The sequence below is a fragment of the Alosa pseudoharengus genome, unplaced genomic scaffold (genome assembly GCF_046254945.1).
Source record: "Alosa pseudoharengus isolate Yale_2024_CS ecotype anadromous, Long Island Sound unplaced genomic scaffold, YU_APseudo_1.1 YU_APseudo_1.1_scf_1, whole genome shotgun sequence".
Lineage (NCBI taxonomy): Eukaryota > Metazoa > Chordata > Actinopteri > Clupeiformes > Clupeidae > Alosa > Alosa pseudoharengus.
In genome coordinates this window covers 31,520,770-31,543,079 of record NW_027468564.1, presented here as the reverse complement: position 1 = coordinate 31,543,079, position 22,310 = coordinate 31,520,770, and the positions used below count along the sequence as shown (strand labels likewise).

Genomic DNA, 22,310 nt, shown 5'->3' with positions numbered 1-22,310 from the left:
GATGCAATTTGATTTAATTTCGTGATTTTTTTTATTTTCATACTTTAACGTACAGACAAGTGCCTGGTCTCGTTGGAAAGCCGCACTTCTGCTTTGTCACACAATAACGGTTTCATCTCGCTGCGATGAACAGTTCTGGAGCAATGCAACAGAGAAGGGGTGTGTTTTTTTTGACGGACTTCGTGTCAATCGGGTTCTAAGGTTTATACCCCCCTGGAGTGCCTTCACGTACCCCCATTTGAGAACCACTGTTCTACGGCATAGGTCCCCAAAAGCCTCCCCTCTGAAAACAGTGACACCTCCACCCCCCCCCCCCCCCCCACCCCACACACACACACACACACACACAAACGACAATCACTTTCAGTTAAGCCACTTAAATCGGTGCTATACTATGCTATGCAATACAATGAGTTTTCATCATATTTTCGACGTTTGGCTTTGTTGCCCATATCAGCGATTGTGGTGGTTGGAGCTCAAGCTCCAAGCTGCAAGTTACCGTTCACTGGTAACTTGCAGCTAGCTCGGCTGGCGGCATTGTTGCTAAATTATGTTACATTCTCACTCAGGATAGGGACCAATAATACTTTCCACTATCCCAAAGATTTAGTATACATCTCTTCTATGATTTATTTCGATTTTATAATGTTGACGATTACATAATCATTGAAAAAAACATAGATAGTTCTAACATGAAATAAGCGTTTTTCCTTCTTTTTTGAATCAACCTTCCGCGCCTCCCCTCAAATTATTTGGCGCCCCCCAGGGGAGGCGCGCCTCACAGTTTGGGAACCTCTGTTCTATACGGGATATGCCAATTAAAAAAATCTTATTAGTTTATTATGAAAAAGACACCGTAGATGTGAAAATATCACATCTAGCCCGGTATAAAGGTAATAAAACGCTTGTTTTTTAAAATCCAGTGTGGATCCTTGATCCCTTCTCTGTGTCTCCCTATATCAGTTCCTAATTTGTTCTGCTTAGTTCTTCCGCTCTGGGTCATATTCATCTGAAAAATCAGGCAACTGTGAGTTTGTGCAGCTAGTACTCCGCAAATGGCAGTGCAAGGGAGTCCATGTTTTTTGCATGTGCATCTCTTTGTGCTGTAGTCTTTCTTGCAACTACAGCGGACTTCATCTGGTATTTTTGGTTTCACACACACACACATGCATACACTCACACACACACTCACACTGTGTCTGTTTCCAGTGTCTGAGGCCAACCTTCTCCACGTAAAAATAATATATAGAATTGTATGAGAATCCAGTCCAGAAGTGGTGCCAATCATTTGTAAATCTACCAGCCCAAAATGTAATCTCACCACGTTAGTAATGACTAAGATGGGATGGCTATTCTGACTTTCTTCTGATGTTATCTGTGGGGGAATGTCATTAGGTAAGACCTGATGGCAAATAAAAAAAAAAATAGAAAGCAACTGGAGGCAAGATTGTGCAATCAATTCTTAAGGTCACTAAAAGTCTTTATGTGGCAAGTGACCCAGGTAAGTGTGGCAAGAGACTTTATGCATAGATTAATTTATTGAATGGACATGAATGTGTTAGTTATTTGGCCCCCTTTTTTACAGTGCATGAAAATGCACTGTTCCTAGGCTTCTTCTACTTTCAGTGATCACTTTTGTTTTTTGCTATTCAGCTTGAACCGTTTCACATAAAAACTTTATTCAAACTTTGTAACGTAAGTCTTCTATAGGACAAAGCTGCTATGTATTTTTCATCTTTGTAACTTTTTTTCTACTTGTTGATTTTTCCAAGAAACTTGTACAACAAAAATGTTACTTTTCATGTATACTTTCAGGGGGTGAGGTTTGATTGTGATTGGAGTAAAGCAAAAAATAAGCATATTCGATTAGTATATTGCTCATTTACATATTCAAATAATTTTTTTTCAATAATTTCTTTTTTTACTTTTCATGTAGACTTTCATTGTGTAAAGTGTTATTGTGGTAGGAGTAAAGGAAAAAATTAAGCCTATGTGGGTATATTTTGGGTAGCCTATATTGGATTAGTGTTTAGCTCATTTGCATATTCGAATTAATTTTCAAAGAAACTTGTTCTTAGGACTTCTAGTATGTTGTTCTGGACACCTCATAAAAATGATAATGATCTATTCTGAAAAAAAAAATTTTACAATTACTTCTATTTTTGGCTCCAAAATGAGTTAGTTTGCCTGGACTAATCTGCAAAAGAAGGGGGCGGTTATGTTAACTCCAGATGCAAAGTAAACAGTCCAGCCAGTTAACATAAGCCAGTTACCGTATAACACCGGTACCCAAAACCTGTAGCTGGTCTACCAGAGTGTCATCTTGAATGATGACTAATGAACTAAACAATCTTTTTTTTCTCTTTTCTTGTCTTGTTTTCTTTATTTTTCTTTATTTCTTGCATTGCTGTCACCACCCTATCTCATATTAATCTTTGCATGTCACTTCACATCAACATACTTACTTACTTTGCCCCCCTCTCCCCTCAACTTTAATTATTTCTTCCCTTTCTGCTTTCCCACCCACCCCAATATCCATATCCTCCTCCAATCAAAACACTGCTCTCCACCCCCTTCCCCCTTTTCATCCAATGGAAATCCTTCCATTGTGGCCCTGTCAAGTCTCAATGTCCTCATCCAATAAAAATGGTTCTTCCTTACTCCTAATCCCCCCCCCCCACACACACACTCTCTCCCAACCAACCCAACCTTGCCACATTTAAAATTTAAATTTAATTAAAAACTTTTCCCTGCCCCCCCTCACCTGCTCCCTCTCCTGCCCACTTTTAAAAAAAATCCCATGGTGCATCAGGAGGGGGCTGTTCACGCCAGGCATGGCATTTGAGGCCATCGCGAAGAATCAGGTCTCAAAGCTGAAGGAGCCGTTTCTGACATGTGTGGACAAGGTGGTATCTGAGCTCTCCATGCTGATCTGCAAGTGTGCAGAGAAGGTAAAGTGAAAAACAAGAAACAGAGAGGAGGAGGAGGAGGAGATGTGAGAGGACAAGAAAAGAAGGAGGAGGGAACTATAAAGTCAACAGAGACAAGGAAGACATAGTTGGAGAGAGAGAGAGAGAGTGTGTGTGTGTGTGTGTGTGTCTCCTGGACAGTCTTGGGTGTCCAGGTTGTGTTGTGATGCTGATTGTGGTGTGTATGTGCACCACTGCTTCCCAAGGGGCGTATTCCAAGAATGAGGATAAGTGTCAAGCCTGGCTAAATTAACTCAGAAAAATGGTTCAGGAAGGCTAAATTACCTCAGGAAAGGCTACATTACCTCAGTGAAAACTTCAATTAACTGAGAAAAGGGCTAAATTACCTCAGAAAAGGCTACATTACCTCAGTAAAAGCTTCAATTAACTGAGAAAAGGGTTAAATTACCTCAGAAAAGGCTGTTAGGGATCTGATGAAAAAAGCTGGTCAGAGCTACCCTGGCTGATACCCAGTGTTGGGAAGGATACTTTCAAAGCGTATTCCGCTACAGAATACATTTCAAAAAATGTCATTTGTAACGTATTCTGTTACGTTACTCAATCTGAGTAACGTATTCTGAATACTTGGATTACTTCCACATTGAATTGTATTTTAAATGTGTGGGAATGCGGCCATCAAATCCTGCTTACTAAACAGGCCTATTCTGGTGTGTTCTTCTGTTTCAAATGGCTGAATGTTTTAGGCAAACATAGGAGTATGTAAAGTCAACTAAGCTACCTGATACAACTATAAAATAGCAAGGTGACCAGTAAAACTACAGTAGGCAACTACCCCAGGCTAATTAAAAAATAAAACAAAAACCTAGGCGTATAGCCAGAAATGATCATTAAGATGTGCTTGTGAGATTAACCCAGTAAAAGTGAGGGGGCCCATGTGACAGGTGGGACGCAAATCACCTGGAAATGTAAACACCATACTGTATAGCAGTGCTCTCAAAATTAACGTGATCGCGTAATGACAATCAAAAACTGCACCGTACATTAAAATATGGTAGGCTACTCGCAATAAATTTAGCCTAGATCTAATTAGAAAAACAGTAAGCCATTAAGCTATTTTACTCAGAATGCAGTCCCTATTTCACATATAACACGTGAACTAAGCTTTGTTTATTGATTAGCAACTGTGTAACCAAACTAGAAATGTAATGCCAGAGGAATTACAATAGTGGATGGAAAGTTGCTGGCTTAATGTTGGTGGGGAAATTCCTGGAAAAAAACATTGAATCACTTAATCTTTGAGTTCATACAAACCCTCGTACCAAAAGACCTTGTGTGTCAAGGCGTTCTTGAGATATAACACTCAAGGTGTTTTTGGCCTTGAAATTTGACCTTTGACCTCCAACATAAATTCACTTCATCTTTGAGTCCATACAAACACTCATACCAAATTTCAGGCAAGGCATTCTTGAGATATCGCGCTCAGAGTATTCATGGACTTGACCTTTGATCTCCAACATCAACTCACTTCAGCTTTGAGTCCATACAAACACTTGTACCAAATTTGAAGCACATGCGTCAAACCGTTCTGGAGATATAACTATCTTGCCCCACTCCAGACCTTCAGAACGGTTATTTCAACATGTCTGTACGTTAAGCGGTTAGTCGCATTCATTCTTGAAAAGGTGAAAAGAAAAGGTTATAATAATAACTAGAAAAGCATTTCCTGAAGGAAATACAGTGCATGAAAATGCAAAAATATGATGTAAAATATCATACAGAGTAAAAACAAACTATATTGGTTGCTAGTAGCCTGGCCTTGGCCTGTCTACGTACTTCCGGTCGATTTCTTTTCCCTACAGTACTCCATCTGGAATAGGTTGATTCACGCTCGTTTACTTCGGCAGTTGGGCAGCCGACCAACCAGCGAACAGTGGGCGTCCCTGAGAGCGATTACGTACTACCCAGGCATGGTGTTTCAATTACTACGTCCCCGCCCCTGAAGCAGATCGCTTGGAATACATCAACGTAGGGAGCGAAAATGACGTATACGAAATCTTTGAGCAAATGTAAATAATAGTTTAGCCTATTAACAGGAGTGTCATGAACGAAGTCACAGTGGAGTAGGATGTTATATCGTCAGCTAAACTTTAGTCATAGATTTTGTCACTTGAAATAGGCTACGAACGTACCCGAGTCACACTGTAGTTTAGTAGGCTACATGGTCGGGTCAAAATCGTTATTTTTCAAACACTAAGAAGGCTCGACATAACTTGAAACTTTGATCGAAGCATCATCAGTGTCTCTACATATGAACTCGAGCATTAAGAACATTGTTTGTGTACACATAGTTTACTAAAAAGAAAGATTTTGGACAACTCACTCCTTGCAAGATGGCAGCGAGCAGAAAAAAACAAGTGAGTTGTTCAAAACCTCTCTTTTAGTAAACTCTGTGTACACCAACAATGTTCTCAATGCTCGAGTTCAAGTGTAGAGACACTGATAATACTTCGATCAAAGTTTCATGTTGTGTCGAGCCTTCATAGTATTTGAAAAATAGCGATTTTGATGCGATTGTATCAAAAAAGTTGTAGCCCTATAGGAATCCCATTCAAAAGGTAATTTCACCCGAAAACGACAACGCATACAAGCTTAAAAGTGGCGCTTTGGACGTACTTATGCATTTATATGAAAGTTTGACTTGGGTACATTCACAAAACACTAGATGCATTTTGGCGAGAGTTACGCAGATGAAACGTGTGATTGTTTGCTGATAAGATGCACCCGTGCTTGTTATGGGCATGCTGCAGAGAAACTTCTCTGTATGACGAAACGCCGGTTGTTAGTGATTGGTTCAAAGCGGTTTAAAGGAACTCCAATGATTTTAAACCTCAAACTGTGTGCTCCCACCCGGAAATAAACGAATGCCTATGGATCTAGGCCAGGTTTACAGGCTAGGGTGCTAGGTAGATTAGGTTTAATATAGTTGGAATGACTGAACAGTTAAATAGGTGGATAGTTTAAATGGTTAAATTATTTAGGTAGATAGTTGACGATAACTGACAGTTGGAATGGCTCTAATGTTTGCTAGCAGTTATGCTAACTATGTTAACAAAGATAATAATGCTAACCAAGTTACTTAACTTAATTTAGCTAATGTTTTCTTTTAATGTTTTTTTTTAAATGTTAATAATGTTAATGCTGTTAACTATGTTAACAATGCTAACTATGTGACTTAGCTAACTCAGCTAATGATTTATAGCAGTTATGCTAAAATACTAAGAATGCTAACAGGCTAACCATATGACTTAGCTAACTTAGCTATTTATTTTTAGCAGTTATGCTAACTATGCTAACTATGTTACTTAGCTAACTTAGCTAATGTTTTCTAATAGTTTTGTCAAAAATGATAACTATGCTAACAATGCTAAATAGCATGCTAACAATGTTAACTATGTTAACCATATGACTTAGCTCATTTTTAGTAGTTATGCTAACTATGTTAATTAGCATGCTAACAATGTTAAAATGCTAACTATGCTAACCGTGTGACTTAACTAACCTAGCTAAGCAGTTTTAGTAATAATGTTAACTATGCTAACTAGCATGCTAACCATGCTAACTATGTTAACCATATGACTTAGCTAACCTAGCTAATCATATTTAGTAGTTATGCTAACTAGCATGCTAACAATGCTAACTATGTTACTTAGCAAACTTAGCTAATCATTTTTAACAGTTTTGCTAAAAATGCTAGCAATGTTAGCAATGCTAACATGCTGACCATGCTAACTAGCTACAGTGGGTAGGAATCATAGTTGATGACAAGTGACAGTTATAATGGCTGAACAGTTAAAAAGTTCAGTAGTTTAAAGGGTTAAATTGTTTAACAGTGAGATATTGTAGTGAGGACATTTATTTTGAAACAGTTTTTGGCAGAGGAAGCAGTTGAACAGGATGTGTAGTCTTAATAGAGCCAGTTTGTATGCTTAAAGCCTGAGACTGGCAGTTCCAGGTGGTGTCATCAGCCCAATGTTAAGTCTATGGGGAAATTTTGAATAGTTTTTAATTAATAGTATAAGTTACAGAGATGAAACATACAAAGCACCCATGTCATAAGTAAGACCTACGTAACATAGTTTGAATGAAATTTCTACGTTAAATAGTTGAAGCTGCATTAAACGCGTTAGAATAAGAATAAGAACTAGAAAAGCATTTCCTGAAGGAAATACAGTGCATGAAAATGCAAAAAATATTATGTAAAATATCATACAGAGTAAAATCAAATAATGCAGATATAGTTGCAATAGTGTTGCTAGGGTACATATGTTGGTTGTTATGCCAAATATTAAGTGGTTGCTATGCTGATTGCTTGGGTAATCCTGTTGGTTGCTATGGTGGTTGCTAGGTTGTAACTGTGGAAGTGGTTGCTAGGGTATTTTACATGGTTGCTAGGCTGTTGCTAGGGTACTCGAGGTGGATTCTAGGCTGTTGCTAGGTTAGTTGTGGTGGTTGCTATGCTAGTTTAAACTCATTGGTTGATATATTGGTTGCTAGGTTGTACCTGTGGAAGTGGTTGCTGTTTAATATAGAATTATTGTAGTGAGGACTTTTATTTTGAAACAGTTGTGGGCAGAGGAAACAGTTACAGGGAGTCATAGCTGGTGACAACTGACAGTTTGAAAGGCTGAACAGTTAAATAGTTAGATAGTTAAAATGGTTAAATTATTTAATAGGGAATTATTGTAGTGAGGACATTTATTTTGAAACAGTTGTGGGCAGAGGAAACAGTTGGCTGGAGTCATACTTGATGACAACTGAGAGTTGGAATAGTTGAACAGATAAATAGTTGGATAGTTTAAATTGTTAAATTATTCATTAGGGACTATTTGTAGTGAGGACTTTTATTCTGAAACAGTTGTGGGCAGAGGAAACAGTTTGCAGGAGTCATAGTTGATGAGAACTGACAGTTAGAATAGTTGAACAATTAAATATTTGAAAATAAAAATTGCATACATTGTATGCTTAAAGCCTGAGACAGACAGTTGCTGGAGGTGGCCGGGACACTTGGCATAAGATTCTAAGTGCCCTAAGGGCTGAGCTACACCAGGCGCGTAACTGAAGCGTTCCGTTCGCGTTGTGTCTGCTGCAACAATTAGCTTCCATTATAATCAATGGAAGTAGCTACACCAGACGTGACAGTGGGGCGTACGTTCGAAAAAAATAGACCATTCATCTAAAATGGATTTTACGCGTCACGAACGGAACGCTTCAGTTACGCACCTGGTGTAGCTCATACCTAAGATGCTGCAAGGGTTACGCGGGTTGGATGGTAGGCTGCTAGAATATGTACTGTATATTAATTATTTAATATGAAATTATTGTAGTGATGACTTTTATTTTGAAACAATTGTGGGCAGAGGAAGCAGTTGAACAGGATCTGTAGTCTTAATACAGCCATATTGTATGCTTAAAGGTGCGATTTGTAGGATTGTTACCGAACGTTCTGTAGGCCAAAATCAAACCACTGGTGAATGTCCTCAAGACTACCAGACGCGAGCCTCTTCTGGGTTGCCAGTAGGGTGACCAGACGTCCCGAAAAATTCGGGACAGTCCCGATATCCAAGCAGTTGTCCCGAATCCCGAATCCTGCCCTAATTGTCCCGAAAATGATACTCAATCAGAATACTGAGTAGTTATTTTCTGATAAACATTAAAAACTGTCCGTAGAGAGGTTGAGTCGACTGCATGCAGCTCCCGACGGCAGCTAAGTGTCTGGATGCAGCCCCGGCTACTTTGTTTCTTTTTTGACGTTCTATAATTAGGCGCGAATATGCACTGATTTTAGTTCATTTTCATTCATTCCTTGACATGGCTGATGTACCGGAACCCCAAAACGCCGCTAAAAAGCAAAATCGTCTATGCAGGTACCGGGAGAAGTGGGTGGAGGTACCCGTGGATTGACAAAGCCTTAAGCGATGAGATAAAAGCATTCTGCAAAGTGTGTAGAAGAGAGTTTGGTGTTTCTCACGGAGGGGAGGCGTCATGTGTGCAAAAAAAATACGTTTGGCCTAATGTCCGATGTCGTTTTAACATAGCCTAATCTAGGCTACTTAATCTAACAATTATTTTGTATTCTTACTTAATGACCCATAGTTTTGGCAAAGCTTGTTATTAGCGTTAGGCTATTATCCTTATTCTGAAAGGTCTGATTTGCACTGTTACGCAGTGATTGTTTTTTTTTTCACAATGACTGTATTGTGAGGCAGACTTGATGTTTGAATAAAAATGTGTTTTGGTACAGGTTTGAAAATTCATTATCTTTTATAATAGTCTATGTAGGCCTACAACCCCCCCACCCCCACCCCCCCGCGAAAAAAAAGCATCCCTAATTTCAGCCAATCTCATCTGGTCACCCTAGTTGCCAGATGTAGGCCTAATGAAGACTTAGCTAACGTTAGTTGACCTGCAGCTGCTTTAACGTTTCTCCAACCATGACCCAGCTACACATTACGGAAACAGTGAAAACTAAAAATACCTCTCTAACCAACGTAACATATTTAGCTGACGTTAGCGATGCAGATGAAGTTTAGCCTAGGCTACCTGTTGTGGAGAAATATGGCCAGCTCTGTGTCAGACTTGATATTCTTCGTTTGACGAAGACGTCACCATCTCACTAAGCTCCTCCGATGTCCACTTAATTTGTTTCTTGTTTTAATTTTGGAAATTTGCCTGCCTCTCGTAGGCGTTCATGACTACAACTGACAGCTGTTGACAGTTGGCTTTTGCTAATTTGGCAATTCAAATAGGAGGACGCGCTAGCCCATTATTAATACGCTATTCTAGAATTAATCGTTCAAAACATAAACGAAAATTCCAAGAGATTCCGCCCCGTAACTCATTTTTTTTCATGGGTTTTACGGGTTAGAGTAATGTTGTCAAATAAGCCATTACTTCAATTCATCGTGTTTTCTTACTCTCTGACAACATATGGTGATCATTTTTGGAATGGTTACAGTTTATTTTCCATTATTTCCTACATACTGGTCCTTTAAAGCCTAAAGGCCCGTACACACCAGATACGATACGAAATAACAGTGCGAAAATGCGAAAAATTCGTGTGCGAAATTTTCGCACTCAAAGTGTACACACCAAGTCCGATGCGATTATTTTAATATTTCGCATTCTATTTCGCACTCACGTCACGCAGGTTCACACAGCGACTTTCAGTAAGCAGGGAGAACTCATAAAATCATCAAGATTTGAAACGGATTATAGCCTTGATCATTCATTGAACCGTGCATTGGCTTGAGAGGTGCTGGGGAAATTCCTAAAGCTTACGGCCATCCCTTGTCTATTCTACTTGTGCTATTGTGATAATTGTGCAGTCGAACCACTGATGGAACACATAAGTTGGTTGGGCTCATTAGTGCACCCATACTGTACACCCACCCCACTACACAACACACACGCAACCAGATTCTAACGCTAGGCGGGAAGGGACATGATTGTTGGCAGTAGCCTAGTTTAATGAGGATACGCTTTTATAGAGTTAAGCATTCTTCCTTGAGAAAAATTTGAACTCCGAATCCGGGTAAATAGACGGACACAGAGAGGTCAGCAGGGAATGACGAGCTGATTTTGGGCTGAGCTCAACGTTGCGCTCTGCCCCACATTGAGCCCAGCCCGATCTGCAAGCTGCAGCCAGGGGTGCCCACATATTGGACTCGAGGTATGCCATTTGGGCGGACTGGTGTAGCCTAACAAGTTGTAGGATAGGCATGGCCTCATTTAAAATGTTACATGCCAAAATGCTATACGCCAACACGCTATAAAACGGCCATAGCCTATATCATGTACATCTCACAAAACCATTTCACACGCAGGCTACGTCAAAATGTATCTGCTAAGGAGCGGAGGCAGAGACAGCCTGTAGAAATGAGCATGGGATAAAATCACACTGCTGCAACAAGTGGTAAAAATTGATCAGCTTGTATGACGATGATCCAACACACAGCAAAAGCTAATAATGATAGCCTACCAGTTATTAGCTTACCTTTATAAGATCCACAGAAAGTTTTTCAGAGTTCCACATTGGGCTACTTCAGTTATGAAGCATAAAGCAAAGTTAACGCACCAGGAAATGTGAGGCAAAATTACGATAGTGGTAACCCTGGACATAATGCTGTTGTCAGCAGCATAGCCTATCATGACCTATTCTTAAAACTTCCATTTCCATGAATGCATGTTGTATTTTTTCATTGCAAATATGTGCAGTGCGAAGTCCTCTGTTCACTGCTGTAGTGAGATTTCATTCTTTTTGGTTGAGTGTAAAATGGGACGGTGGTAAGAAGTGGGGAAAGCTGTCTGTAAGGAGTTCGCACTACGTAAGAAGTTCGTCAGGAGTACTCTTGAACACCTGAGAGAGTCTACTGTAACGTAAACTCTTTGTAACTTTGGCATATAGGCCTATTGAGGAGACTAGTCATCGTGAGCAGTAGGATCACCCAATCTATCATCTTTTTTTCTGCTCGTCGTTCTATTGTGACATCAATGGAACCCTGCAAAATCAATATTTGATTGGTCAACAGCTCTTTTTCGCATGCGAAATTTCGCATGAAATGAGACCGTTGCGAAAATGTTTTTAATCGCAACGAATTTCGTCCTCGGTGTGTACAGACTAATACGAATGCATGTGTTTAATAGGCTGCATAATTTCGTGCGAATATTTCGTCTGAAAAATCGGACTCGGTGTGTACGGGCCTTAAGACAGACAGTTGCTGGAGGTTGTCGGAACACTTGTCATAGGATTCTAATTGCTCTATTGTGATGTCATAATCCAATGTTAAGTCAATGGGGAAATTTTAGATAGATAGATAGATAGATAGATACTTTATTGATCCCCAGGGGAAATTCAAGGTCTCAGTAGCATACAGACAACACACACACATTCACTAACAGCAGAAAAAGTAATTAAAATGATATACTATAAAAAACACAACTAAGCAATAAGGACTGTAGAAGATAAAGAATATACTAAATATACTAAAATACAAATTATACTAACTAACACTTAATCTAAATCAATTCTATAAAACAGTATCCACATAGTGGTGATTAATCAATCAAGAGGCACTTGCAATGACTGAGGCAGGGACTGAGCCTGTGATTCTCTGTGCATAGTAAGGTAAGGTGCTCTGTTTGAGTGAGTGTCATGGTGATAGTGCAATGGTGATAGTGGTCATGGTGATAGTGCAAATGAGTAAGTCCAACAGTGCAACAATGCAGAAATAAAGTCTATATGTCTCTATATATAACTATTTTTAAGAAAAGGTATAAGTGTGGCCACAGTTCGGCTGTGGCATGGAGGGAGGGGTTATGTATATGTCCTAATGTGCTAATATAGCACGCAAACAGTGAGGCAGAAAGACAGTGGTAAAAGTGGCTAGTGGTAAAAAGTGGCTAGTGGACAGACAGTATCCAAACATGGGGGGAGGGCGAAGAGGCAGACAGACTATGCAGAGAAGTCTATCTCATCTCTTCCCTTAAGTGAAGCATTGAACAGTTCAATGGCCCTGGGGACGATTTACTTTCTCAGTCTGTCTGTTGTGCAAGGCAGTGAGCGAAGTCTCCAGCTGATCAGGCTCTTCTGCTTAACAATAGTGCTGTGGAGTGGGTGACACTCATTGTCCAAGATGTTGATCAGTTTGTTCAGGGTCCTTTTGTCAGATAGTGAAGTGATGCACTCCAGTTCAGCTCCACTACAGAGCCAGCTTTCCTTACCAGCCTGTCAATTCGCCCCGCATCCTTTTTCCTTGTGCTTCCTCCCCAGCATACTACTGCATAGAAGAGGCAACAACAGACTGATAGAACATCCTGAGGAGCTTGCTGCACACATTGAAGGACCGCAGCCTCCTCAGGAAGTACAGCCTGCTCTGCCCTTTCTTGTAGAGTGCATCAGTGTTGGCTGACCAGTCCAGTTTATTGTCCAGGTGGAGACCCAGGTACTTGTAGGTGCTTACCACCTCCACATTGACCCCATCAATGTGGACTGGAAGCAGAGTGGGCTTAGACCTGCGGAAATCCACCACCATCTCCTTGGTCTTTGAAGTGTTAAGTTGAAGATGATTGAGTTTGCACCATTGCACAAAGTCCTCCACCAGGCTCCTGTACTCCTCCTCCTGCCCGTTCCTGATACACCCCACAATTGCAGTATCGTCAGAAAACTTCTGCATGTGGCATGACTCGGTGTTGTAGCAGAAGTCAGATGTGTACAGGGTGAACAGGACTGGAGAGAGCACAGTTCCCTGTGGCGCTCCGGTGCTGCTGATCACAGTGTCAGAGAGACAGTTCTTCAGTCTGACGAACTGTGGTCGCTCGGTCGGGTAATCTGTAATCCAGGTTACCAGGTGAGAGCGTCCACACCCATCTGCAAGAGCTTGTCTCCCAGTCTGAGGGGTTGGATGGTCTTAAAAGCACTTGAGAAATCAAAGAACATGATTCTCACAGCACTTTTCCCCTTGTCTAGGTGAGATAAGTGATGGCATCGTCCACGCCCACTTTCTCCTGGTATGCAAACTGTAACGGGTCTAGTGCATGGCGTACCTGGGGTCTGAGCATACCTAAGACCAGTCGCTCCATAGTTTTCATCACATGTGATGTAAGAGCAACAGGTCTGTAGTCATTAAGCTCACTAGGGTGTGGCTTCTTAGGGACAGGGGTGATACATGATGTCTTCCACAATGTTGGAACTTGTGCAAGGCGTAGGCTCAAATTGAAGATGTTTTTCAGTGGCTCCCCCAGTTCAGCAGCACAGGACTTGAGTAGCCTTGGACACAAACTGTCAGGCCCCGCTGCTTTATTGCTGTGCAGTGTCTTTAGTTGAGCTCTCACTTGATCTGATGTGATGATGAGGGGTGTAAGGGGAGGGGGAGGGGTGCATCTGGGATCTGTGTGTCTGATGGCTGTTGACTGAGGTCGTTGTCACCTCATTGTCACCTCATTGTTAGTGATCGCCATGTGGGGGAGGGGTGCAATATCCCGTGATGGTGGGGGTACGATAGCCTGTGATGATGGATGTGAGTGTTGCACTGGTATTTGGGGTGGGTATGTGGGGGTGGGGGATGGTGGACAGACCACCGCCATTGGAGCTGGAGCAGGGCAGTTCAACTGGTTCGCCCTGTCCAGGTCCCCCTCCACAGAGCTGCTGCTCTTCTTCAGGCCAGTGATAACCTTCATGCAGTCCCATGTCTCCTTCAAGTTGTTTTCCTGCAACTTCTGTTCCACCTTCCTTCTGTAATTTTAGTAGTTTTTAATTAATAGTTTAAAAAGTATAAAAGTTACAAAGTTGAAAAATACATAGCTGAAGTCACCTAATTAAGACCTACACAACGCAGATTGAACAAAGTTTCTACGTTAAACCGTTGAAGCCGCAGAAAAAATCAGATAACAGAAATAGTCTGGCTTGAACTAGCGTAGACTTTCACTTGGGGCTGAAGCTGTTCCATTAACTCAAGTTAGCGGCATCTTGGCCTCGTTTATTCAAGCGAGGTTTAAGTCAGCTTCATCTCTGCTCGTGCACGAGATAGAACAGTAGACCAAAACAGTAGATTGACGAAAAGAGGATATATGTCGTAAAATTAAGACAATACTAGACGATTTCTGTTCGATTTGGCAAGCGCCATCTACAGGATTTTCATTGAAAGTCATCAAATGTAACATTGAGAGAAAAAATTGCCTACAGAAATTGGAAAATAATGAAAGCATACATTTAAAACAACAATGCTAATGGTTTGAAATCAATTGCGAGTTTGATTGGCTTCACTCTTGAACACATAGACTATACAGTCCATGCTTGAACAAAACGAGTGAATGAATAAATAGTATAAACTCAAAAACAACTTATGGATATGCATATGAATATTCAAAACTATCTATAGCCTAGCTTACGTTCTTAGATTAAAAGAGTTCACTCCAAATTATTGTCTAGGTGTAGGTGGTCATAAAATAAATTAGTATCAACATAATAGCCTATTGTCTCCCATAAGTCCCAAAGTGTTTGAAATAAAATTATCTGAAATGCAATGGCTTTCAATTAAATTCATTTAAATGTATTCCTAGTATTTGATCTGTGTAGCACACAGTTGATTTGACATTCATAGACAATCGTCGACACATGAAGCAGTTTTAATTATTAGCTGCCTAGGCTACAAAATTATCCTTTGGCTTGCATCAGATATATTATAGCCCACTGGCAAAGCTGTCACTGAACAGCCTACCAAATGTGCATGACCCTTTATCAGCATATGTCTTTCATCAAAGATATAACTAAAAATGCCAAGGTGATAAACTATGGAGCCTTAAAGGAACACGCCACCCAATGTCAGTAGTAATATATGTTCTTACCTTAACTTTCACGAGTTGAGTCATACCTCTCCCGTGTCCGTACGTGCACTCAAACGCTCTGGTGCGCGGCTGGACTGTGTTAGCATGTTGCTATGCTAGCGGGCTTTGACGGCAACTAAGCGTAGAAGTAATCAAAAATATCCACGTTTTACCGACTTAAATACAGTTGCACGAGTAGTTGATAGAAATGCTACGGCCACGCAACATGAAACGTGGCGATTTTCCAAGCGAATAAACCGGAGAACTACAATGTGTGGCGCAATAGCACTTGGGAGTACTTCGACCTAGCGTAGTAGTATTGTTAACACCTAATTGTAGATCCTATCCACCACAGAGTTTAGAATCCATGCTGGATCGACCCTCAGCCTCTCCCTCCCCTCTGAGCGAGAGAGAGGCACACACACTAGAGATGCGCTGATGGGCTATTATTTCAACCATAACTGCATAGCAAAACTTATCATCCATCAGCTATCCATCAACACCAAAGTTTTTTGACCAATTTTCGAAACGGCACCCGCCCACCATCCGCTGGTTATTTTAATGTAGGGGGTGATGCAGCGCTGCTGACGTGAGGCTAGAAAGCCCTTGCCTGTTCTAGGAAGACTGATCCAATGCAGCAAATATATTAAAAGGCTAAAGTCGTACATTGGCTATGTTGTAGCCTATCCCCAGAATATCAGCAGCAAACTCAGTCTCTGTCTCGCAAAACAGTCTCCAAATAAAACGCACATCGGCCTGTTGCCTATATGCCAGCTTGTGACAATATATCGTCCAAAATGCTTGATTGCATTGCATTCTCCACATTTTTAGCTACATTTTCATGTACCACATCAGCATTTTTGTTCAGTAAATCTTTTGTAAATTGCTTTAAAATGAATTGCGCTGTCTGTCTGAAAAAGACGCGCTCGTGCAGTCAAAATGAATGGGAGTCTTCAGAACAGGCTTTCAGTCACCCTGACATAACAGTGTGTAAAGTAGCCTATAATGTGAATGACTTGTTATTTTATCAAGGATTTCTTTCTTTTTGCAAAAAATAAACTACAATAGGCATTAATTAGTAGGCCAGGAGCATGTTGAAATTATGTGGCAAATTGCGTTTTTTATTACAATGATAAAATTGTAAAAGGACGTGACGAAGCTGAGGCAAGCCAGGCAATAGGCCTATAGGCCCGACGGTAATTGTAAAGCAATTTACAAAAGATTCACTGAACAAAAATGCTGATGTGGTACATGAAAATGTAGCTAAAAATGTGGAGAATGCAATGCAATCAAGCATTTTGGACGATATATTTTCACAAGCTGGCAGAAAAGGCAACAGGCCGATGTGCGTTTTATTTGGAGACTGTTTTGCGAGACAGAGACTGAGTTTGCTGCTGATATTCTGGGGATAGACTACAACATAGCCAATGTACGACTTTAGCCTTTTAATATATTTGCTGCATTGGATCAGTCTTCCTAGAACAGGCAAGGGCTTTCTAGCCTCACGTCAGCAGCGCTGCATCACCCATATAGCCTATATATATAGGCCTATAGGGGAGAACCGGCACAATTGTAACACTTTTTTATTTTTCCAATTCAAACTCGATTTACACAAAGACGATAGACTTGAGAGTTGTGAAATTTGACCAGAACAGAGTCGTACATGTCTACTCCATGAAAGTTGAAACAGAATTTAAAAAAGATGTTATAGTTTGTCAATAATTTAACTTAACAGCCATAAAAAAGTGCGGTACAGTTGTAACAGTAGCGTCATGAATGTAACAGTGCTAAAATCGTGAATCCTATAACATATTTTAACACAAAACAGTGCTGGGTTAAACAAAGAGCATCTGTTTTCATATAAAATCAAGAAAAAAAGTCCAAATGTATGACTGTTAAAGCTAATTTATTGCATTATTGATTAGCCATTGCAGACCATATTACGGTGTTATAGCTCACAATAACCTTTAAATATGCTTATTTTGGCCATATCCACTTGATAAAACCAGTAAATATAGTTGATAAACTGCTTATTTCTTACATGTCTGAAGCATTTGGTCCAACAGTGATATTTCAAGTTGCTGTGTTAACTTTAATTGGGTGATGGCGGCACAAAAATCATAATCCATAACTCGCAATGAGAATGTTCGTGCATTCGCGATAAAATCAGTTCATTTTGCCATAGACTGGTGTTACAACTGACCCGCACAGGTCATGTTTTTATTTTCATTTAATTGCATGTGCTGTGACTACATAAATCAAATAGGACTCATGTTAACTTGAAACAGAGGGACTGAAGATATGAATGACATGTGATTGAAGTCCACACGCTCAAATTTCACAAAGCAAACTTAAACAAACAGTTGCGGTTAAAAATAAATAAAAAATCGCGATGCTTGAATTTTGCACCTTTTTGCTTAATATCTCTGGTCGTATTTATAGTAGACCATTCATATTTGGATGGCTGTAAGATTATACATAATTACATGATATGTGTCTGTTTACGTTTCCGTAGCTACACCATATCTTGAGAATAAAACACTGTTACATTTGTACCGCTGTTACAATTGTACCAGTTCTCCCCTACATTAAAACAACCAGCGGATGGTGGGCGGGTGCCAAAAATTGGTCAAAAAACTTTGGTGTTGATGGATGGCTGATGGATGATAAGTTTTGCTATGCAGTTATGGTTGAAATAATAGCCCATCAGCGCATCTCTAGTGTGTGTGCCTCTCTCTCGCTCAGAGGGGAGGGAGAGGCTGAGGGTCGATCCAGCATGGATTCTAAACTCTGTGGTGGATAGGATCTACAATTAGGTGTTAACAATACTACTACGCTAGGTCAAAGTACTCCCAAGTGCTATTGCGCCACACATTGTAGTTCTCCGGTTTATTCGCTTGGAAAATCGCCACGTTTCACGTTGCGTGGCCGTAGCATTTCTATCAACTACTCGTGCAACTGTATTTAAGTCGGTAAAACGTGGATGTTTTTGATTACTTCTACGCTTAGTTGCCGTCAAAGCCCGCTAGCATAGCAACATGCTAACACAGTCCAGCCGCGCACCAGAGCATTTGAGTGCACGTACGGACACGGGAGAGGTATGACTCAACTCGTGAAAGTTAAGGTAAGAACATATATTACTACTGACATTGGGTGGCGTGTTCCTTTAATACTTCGTATGGGAAGCGAACCTGCGAACATGCAAGAATGTAATTCCTTTCCTATGCCGTCTCGCTGCACGTTACACCACCACCGAATGTAAGTGATGCAGAGTAGCAAGATTCCTAGAACCACACGCATGTGAAGTTAAAACATTTTTAATCGCATAATCTTCATTCATTCTTTGGAGCTAGTGAATGTGTAAATCCATGCTTGGTGACACTGTCGGAAAAAACATGCCAAGGCCTAGGCCTACTTTTATTTTTGAAGTTGTAGGCTACAGGTGACGAAAGCACAGGTTGACGGAACCATCTTTTTGGACTCGTTTTCCAACTGACTGTTTTTTTTGCAACACAGCTTAATTTAGCTTGAAAGTTAACCTGCTACGGAGCAAGTTAGTTCTGTGGCATAAATTCCCATAGTTACCAAGCTGGGAATGAAATGGAATGAAATTCTTACTAAAATTAGCGAGACTTATTGAAATAAGCCTTTAGCGAGGTTTATGGAATACCCCCCAGGAGATTTCAAGATAGTGGATTCCATCCAGTAATAATAATAACTAGAAAATGTAAATGCAAAAAAGCTGCTGTTTATAACATTATATTACTTACAGTATAATTATTCAGATTACATAGACTTACAGTATATGACAGTAAAAATAAATTGTTAATTCAATATTGATCAACATTATTTGTTTTAATACAGCAGAATGATACTCAGAATACACTAATGAACACTTAAAGGAGAATTCCGGTGTGATATTGACCTAAAGTGTATTGAAACATGATACTGAGTGTGAACGTATGTCTCATAGCCCATCTCGGCTTGTCCCCTGCACTCCAAAATATGGCGCTAGTTAGCCGATGCTACCAACAGTTTTTTCAATTGTGGTGCTTCGGCATCGGGCTAGCCATGCAAATAAATCGGTATCATGTTTCAATACACTTTAGGTCAATATCACACCGGAATTCCCCTTTAACAACCAATGTAAGCTTGAAGTAAAAAAAATCACAGTTGTTGAAACCAATTTTAAAGTTACCCAATAACGATTAGGGAGAAACCAGATGTCTACTGAATTTGCATTCTTACAGAACTTGATAATGCCAATCATATTATCCTAAGACAGATCTATTTATCAGTGGTAATTCTGAACTGGCAGCAAGAGCTAGAGGTCTTAGTTAATTGTAATAGGTCACATTTGATGGTGATATAGACTGAAGAATAAGATTCAGCCCTTCAGATAATCAGTTTTAGACAGAACTTAGGTTAGAATCTTAATTTTCACACAGCACAGCTCAGGTCTAAAAGGTCTAACAGAGACAGAGGTCTAACAGCACAGCTAAGTTTCACAGATGTCACAGCACAGGTATGATTCAAATGTATGCATGCTTCATATAGTTGTCGGCATAGTCCTCCTGTAACAATATAATACTCAGAATGTCTCAGTGTAGATCTCAGATCTACGTCTCAGTATATATCTCAGTATATATATATAACCATGGTCAAACGCATGGGGGACGTGTAATACTGATAGCCGGTACCCCGAGAGGCTAGAAAACGGGGTATATTTTCAGCAACAGTAGCCTACAGGACGTCTCTCGCGTTTGCAACAGCTCGACGTAATGTAGGCTACTAAGCCAACAACGTGGGCACAGGTTCCCTGTTAAATCCCAAGATGAAAATGCTCATTAACCAACTGTTATATCCTTACTACATCAAATATTAACATAACCTAACATATCTTAGTATCAATCTTCCACTAGCTAGCTAGCTAGCATTAACGTCAGTGGTTTTTGCACGGTGATTTGCATGGCTACATAGCATAATTAAGTCCCTTTTGATAGCTTCTGGAGGAAAGTAAATCCTTCATTGACCAAAACGTCCTCAAAGCCTGCTTTCATATACTGTCAGCTGCCATTGTCCACAATGTATTTCTAATCAAGTCTGGTTTGTTTGTCCGAGTTTTCACACGATAACAATGGGGGGCGGGGCTTAGCAACAGGTCAATTGTTCAATACAACTTAGATATTTAAGTGAGGTTGTTGCACCATAAATCTGTAATGGTAGTTAAATATACTAGCCTATAGTATTTCATTGCAAACAAAGCAACATTTTGTGTTTTATTCATTTCAGTTTAAGGATAGTTGATAGCCAAACAGTTTAAAGTAAACAGCTTATAACACTTTGTAGGCAAAGGGTATGTTGTTGCTGTTGATAATCATAAACTGAGTCTTAAGGATGGACCATTCTGATATTAAATATCTGGAGAACTAACTACACTATAGCTTATACAGCTTGCTAGGTCTGTCATCCACATTTTTTCTACAGATTACGATGTAGGCCTACTCTAGGATGTACTACAACTGGGAAGCTTGATTTGCTTTAATTTATAGGCCAGAATAATGCAGAAATGAGTAACGTTAGCCTAGGCCAAGTAAACATACTCTGTAGTCTATGTTGACAACACAAACATTATACCTCAACTTCTGTAGTGTGTTTTAACAATACTTTGGTCATATGGTCCATTTCCAAACAGTATAGGCTTTCATCAGGTCCCTTTCCACAGGTGTATTTAATCAAGAGCCAGATAGTATCCGTACAATATGATCCATACTCTATCTGGTTAATGTTAACGTTAGTTAACGTCAGTGCTTAGCTGGGAGCAACGTTTGATTGTCGTGAGCTTACGTTATCGAAACCTACAGCTAACCGGTCACTTTAAAGTTGATGACATATTAACGTTGATTAGGTGGGTTTCCTTACATAATAAATATCAAAGGATAGGGTAAGTGCTAACGTTAACTATCCCCCTAACATTATAACGTTAGCAGCTAGTTTGGCTATTTGTGACCTATCATTTCATACATAGCCTATAGTATAAAATGCTACATAACATAATGATTGACGACATAAATGAGTCAAATACCAAAAATCGGACCACTTACCTTGTCTGTAATTAGAGAAATGTGCCTCTAAAGGAGAGTTTTATGAGCAAGTAAAGTATCACGGCAGGCGAAGACGTCCAAAACGTTCAGAAGATTCACAGCTCTAGTGGTAGAAAGATTGCAGTGGTTGATTGCTTTCAGCTGCAGGTCACGTCATAATGCTAAAAGTTGCCGCCACATCGGTCAATGTTAACTCTATGGGAATATATTGCTCTTTTATCGTAAATATCTCAAAAAGTATAACGTTTACAAATGTAAAAATTACATTGTACAATTGTCCGTTACAAGACCTTTGTAGGAGTGTTTGAATGACGTCAAACGGTTCAGTGGTTTTAGAGCCTTTAAACGTCAAATTTGGTCGGAAGAATAATAATAAGAACAGTGATAATAGTCCATTGCATTTACATGCAATGCAATAAGAAGTGAAACCAGATGAATAAACTTATGAAACAGAGAAGTATTGTCATGTAATCCATTGATTTCAACAATGTAACTGTATTCTAAATACCAACTATTTTAATTGTAACTATAACGGAATACAGTTACTCATAATTTGTATCCTGAATATTAACGCCGGTATATGTATTCCGTTACTCCCCAACACTGCTGATACCACACTGATTCTCATCTCAATTGAGATTGAGATTTGGTCTGGGGACCCTTTGCTCACTTCCAGTTTTCCAAGGGGCATAACCAACCTTGTAAACAATGGCTTTAAATCAGGAGTCTCAAACTCAAATGAGCTGGGGGCCACTTTTGGCCAACGTCATCTGATTGGAGGGACACGTCAGTGTTAAGAATAATACAAAAAAAGAATGACTATTTCTGAAAATGCAATGCCCCCCTCCCCCCCAATACTGTATAATACAACTGCAAACAGGAAGTGCAAGTCTTC

The 22,310-nt window shown here is 40.0% G+C and overlaps 1 protein-coding gene across 1 annotated transcript in view; it reads left to right on the top strand.

The window, feature by feature from the left end:
• LOC143125732 (dynamin-2-like) overlaps positions 1 to 22,310 on the top strand; it is a 131,793-nt gene that overhangs the window by 74,339 nt on the left and 35,144 nt on the right. Inside the window, exon 10 of the mRNA XM_076287459.1 lies at positions 2,813 to 2,951. Coding sequence (XP_076143574.1) covers positions 2,813 to 2,951 — 139 coding nt within the window. The remainder of the gene's footprint in view (positions 1 to 2,812; positions 2,952 to 22,310) is intronic.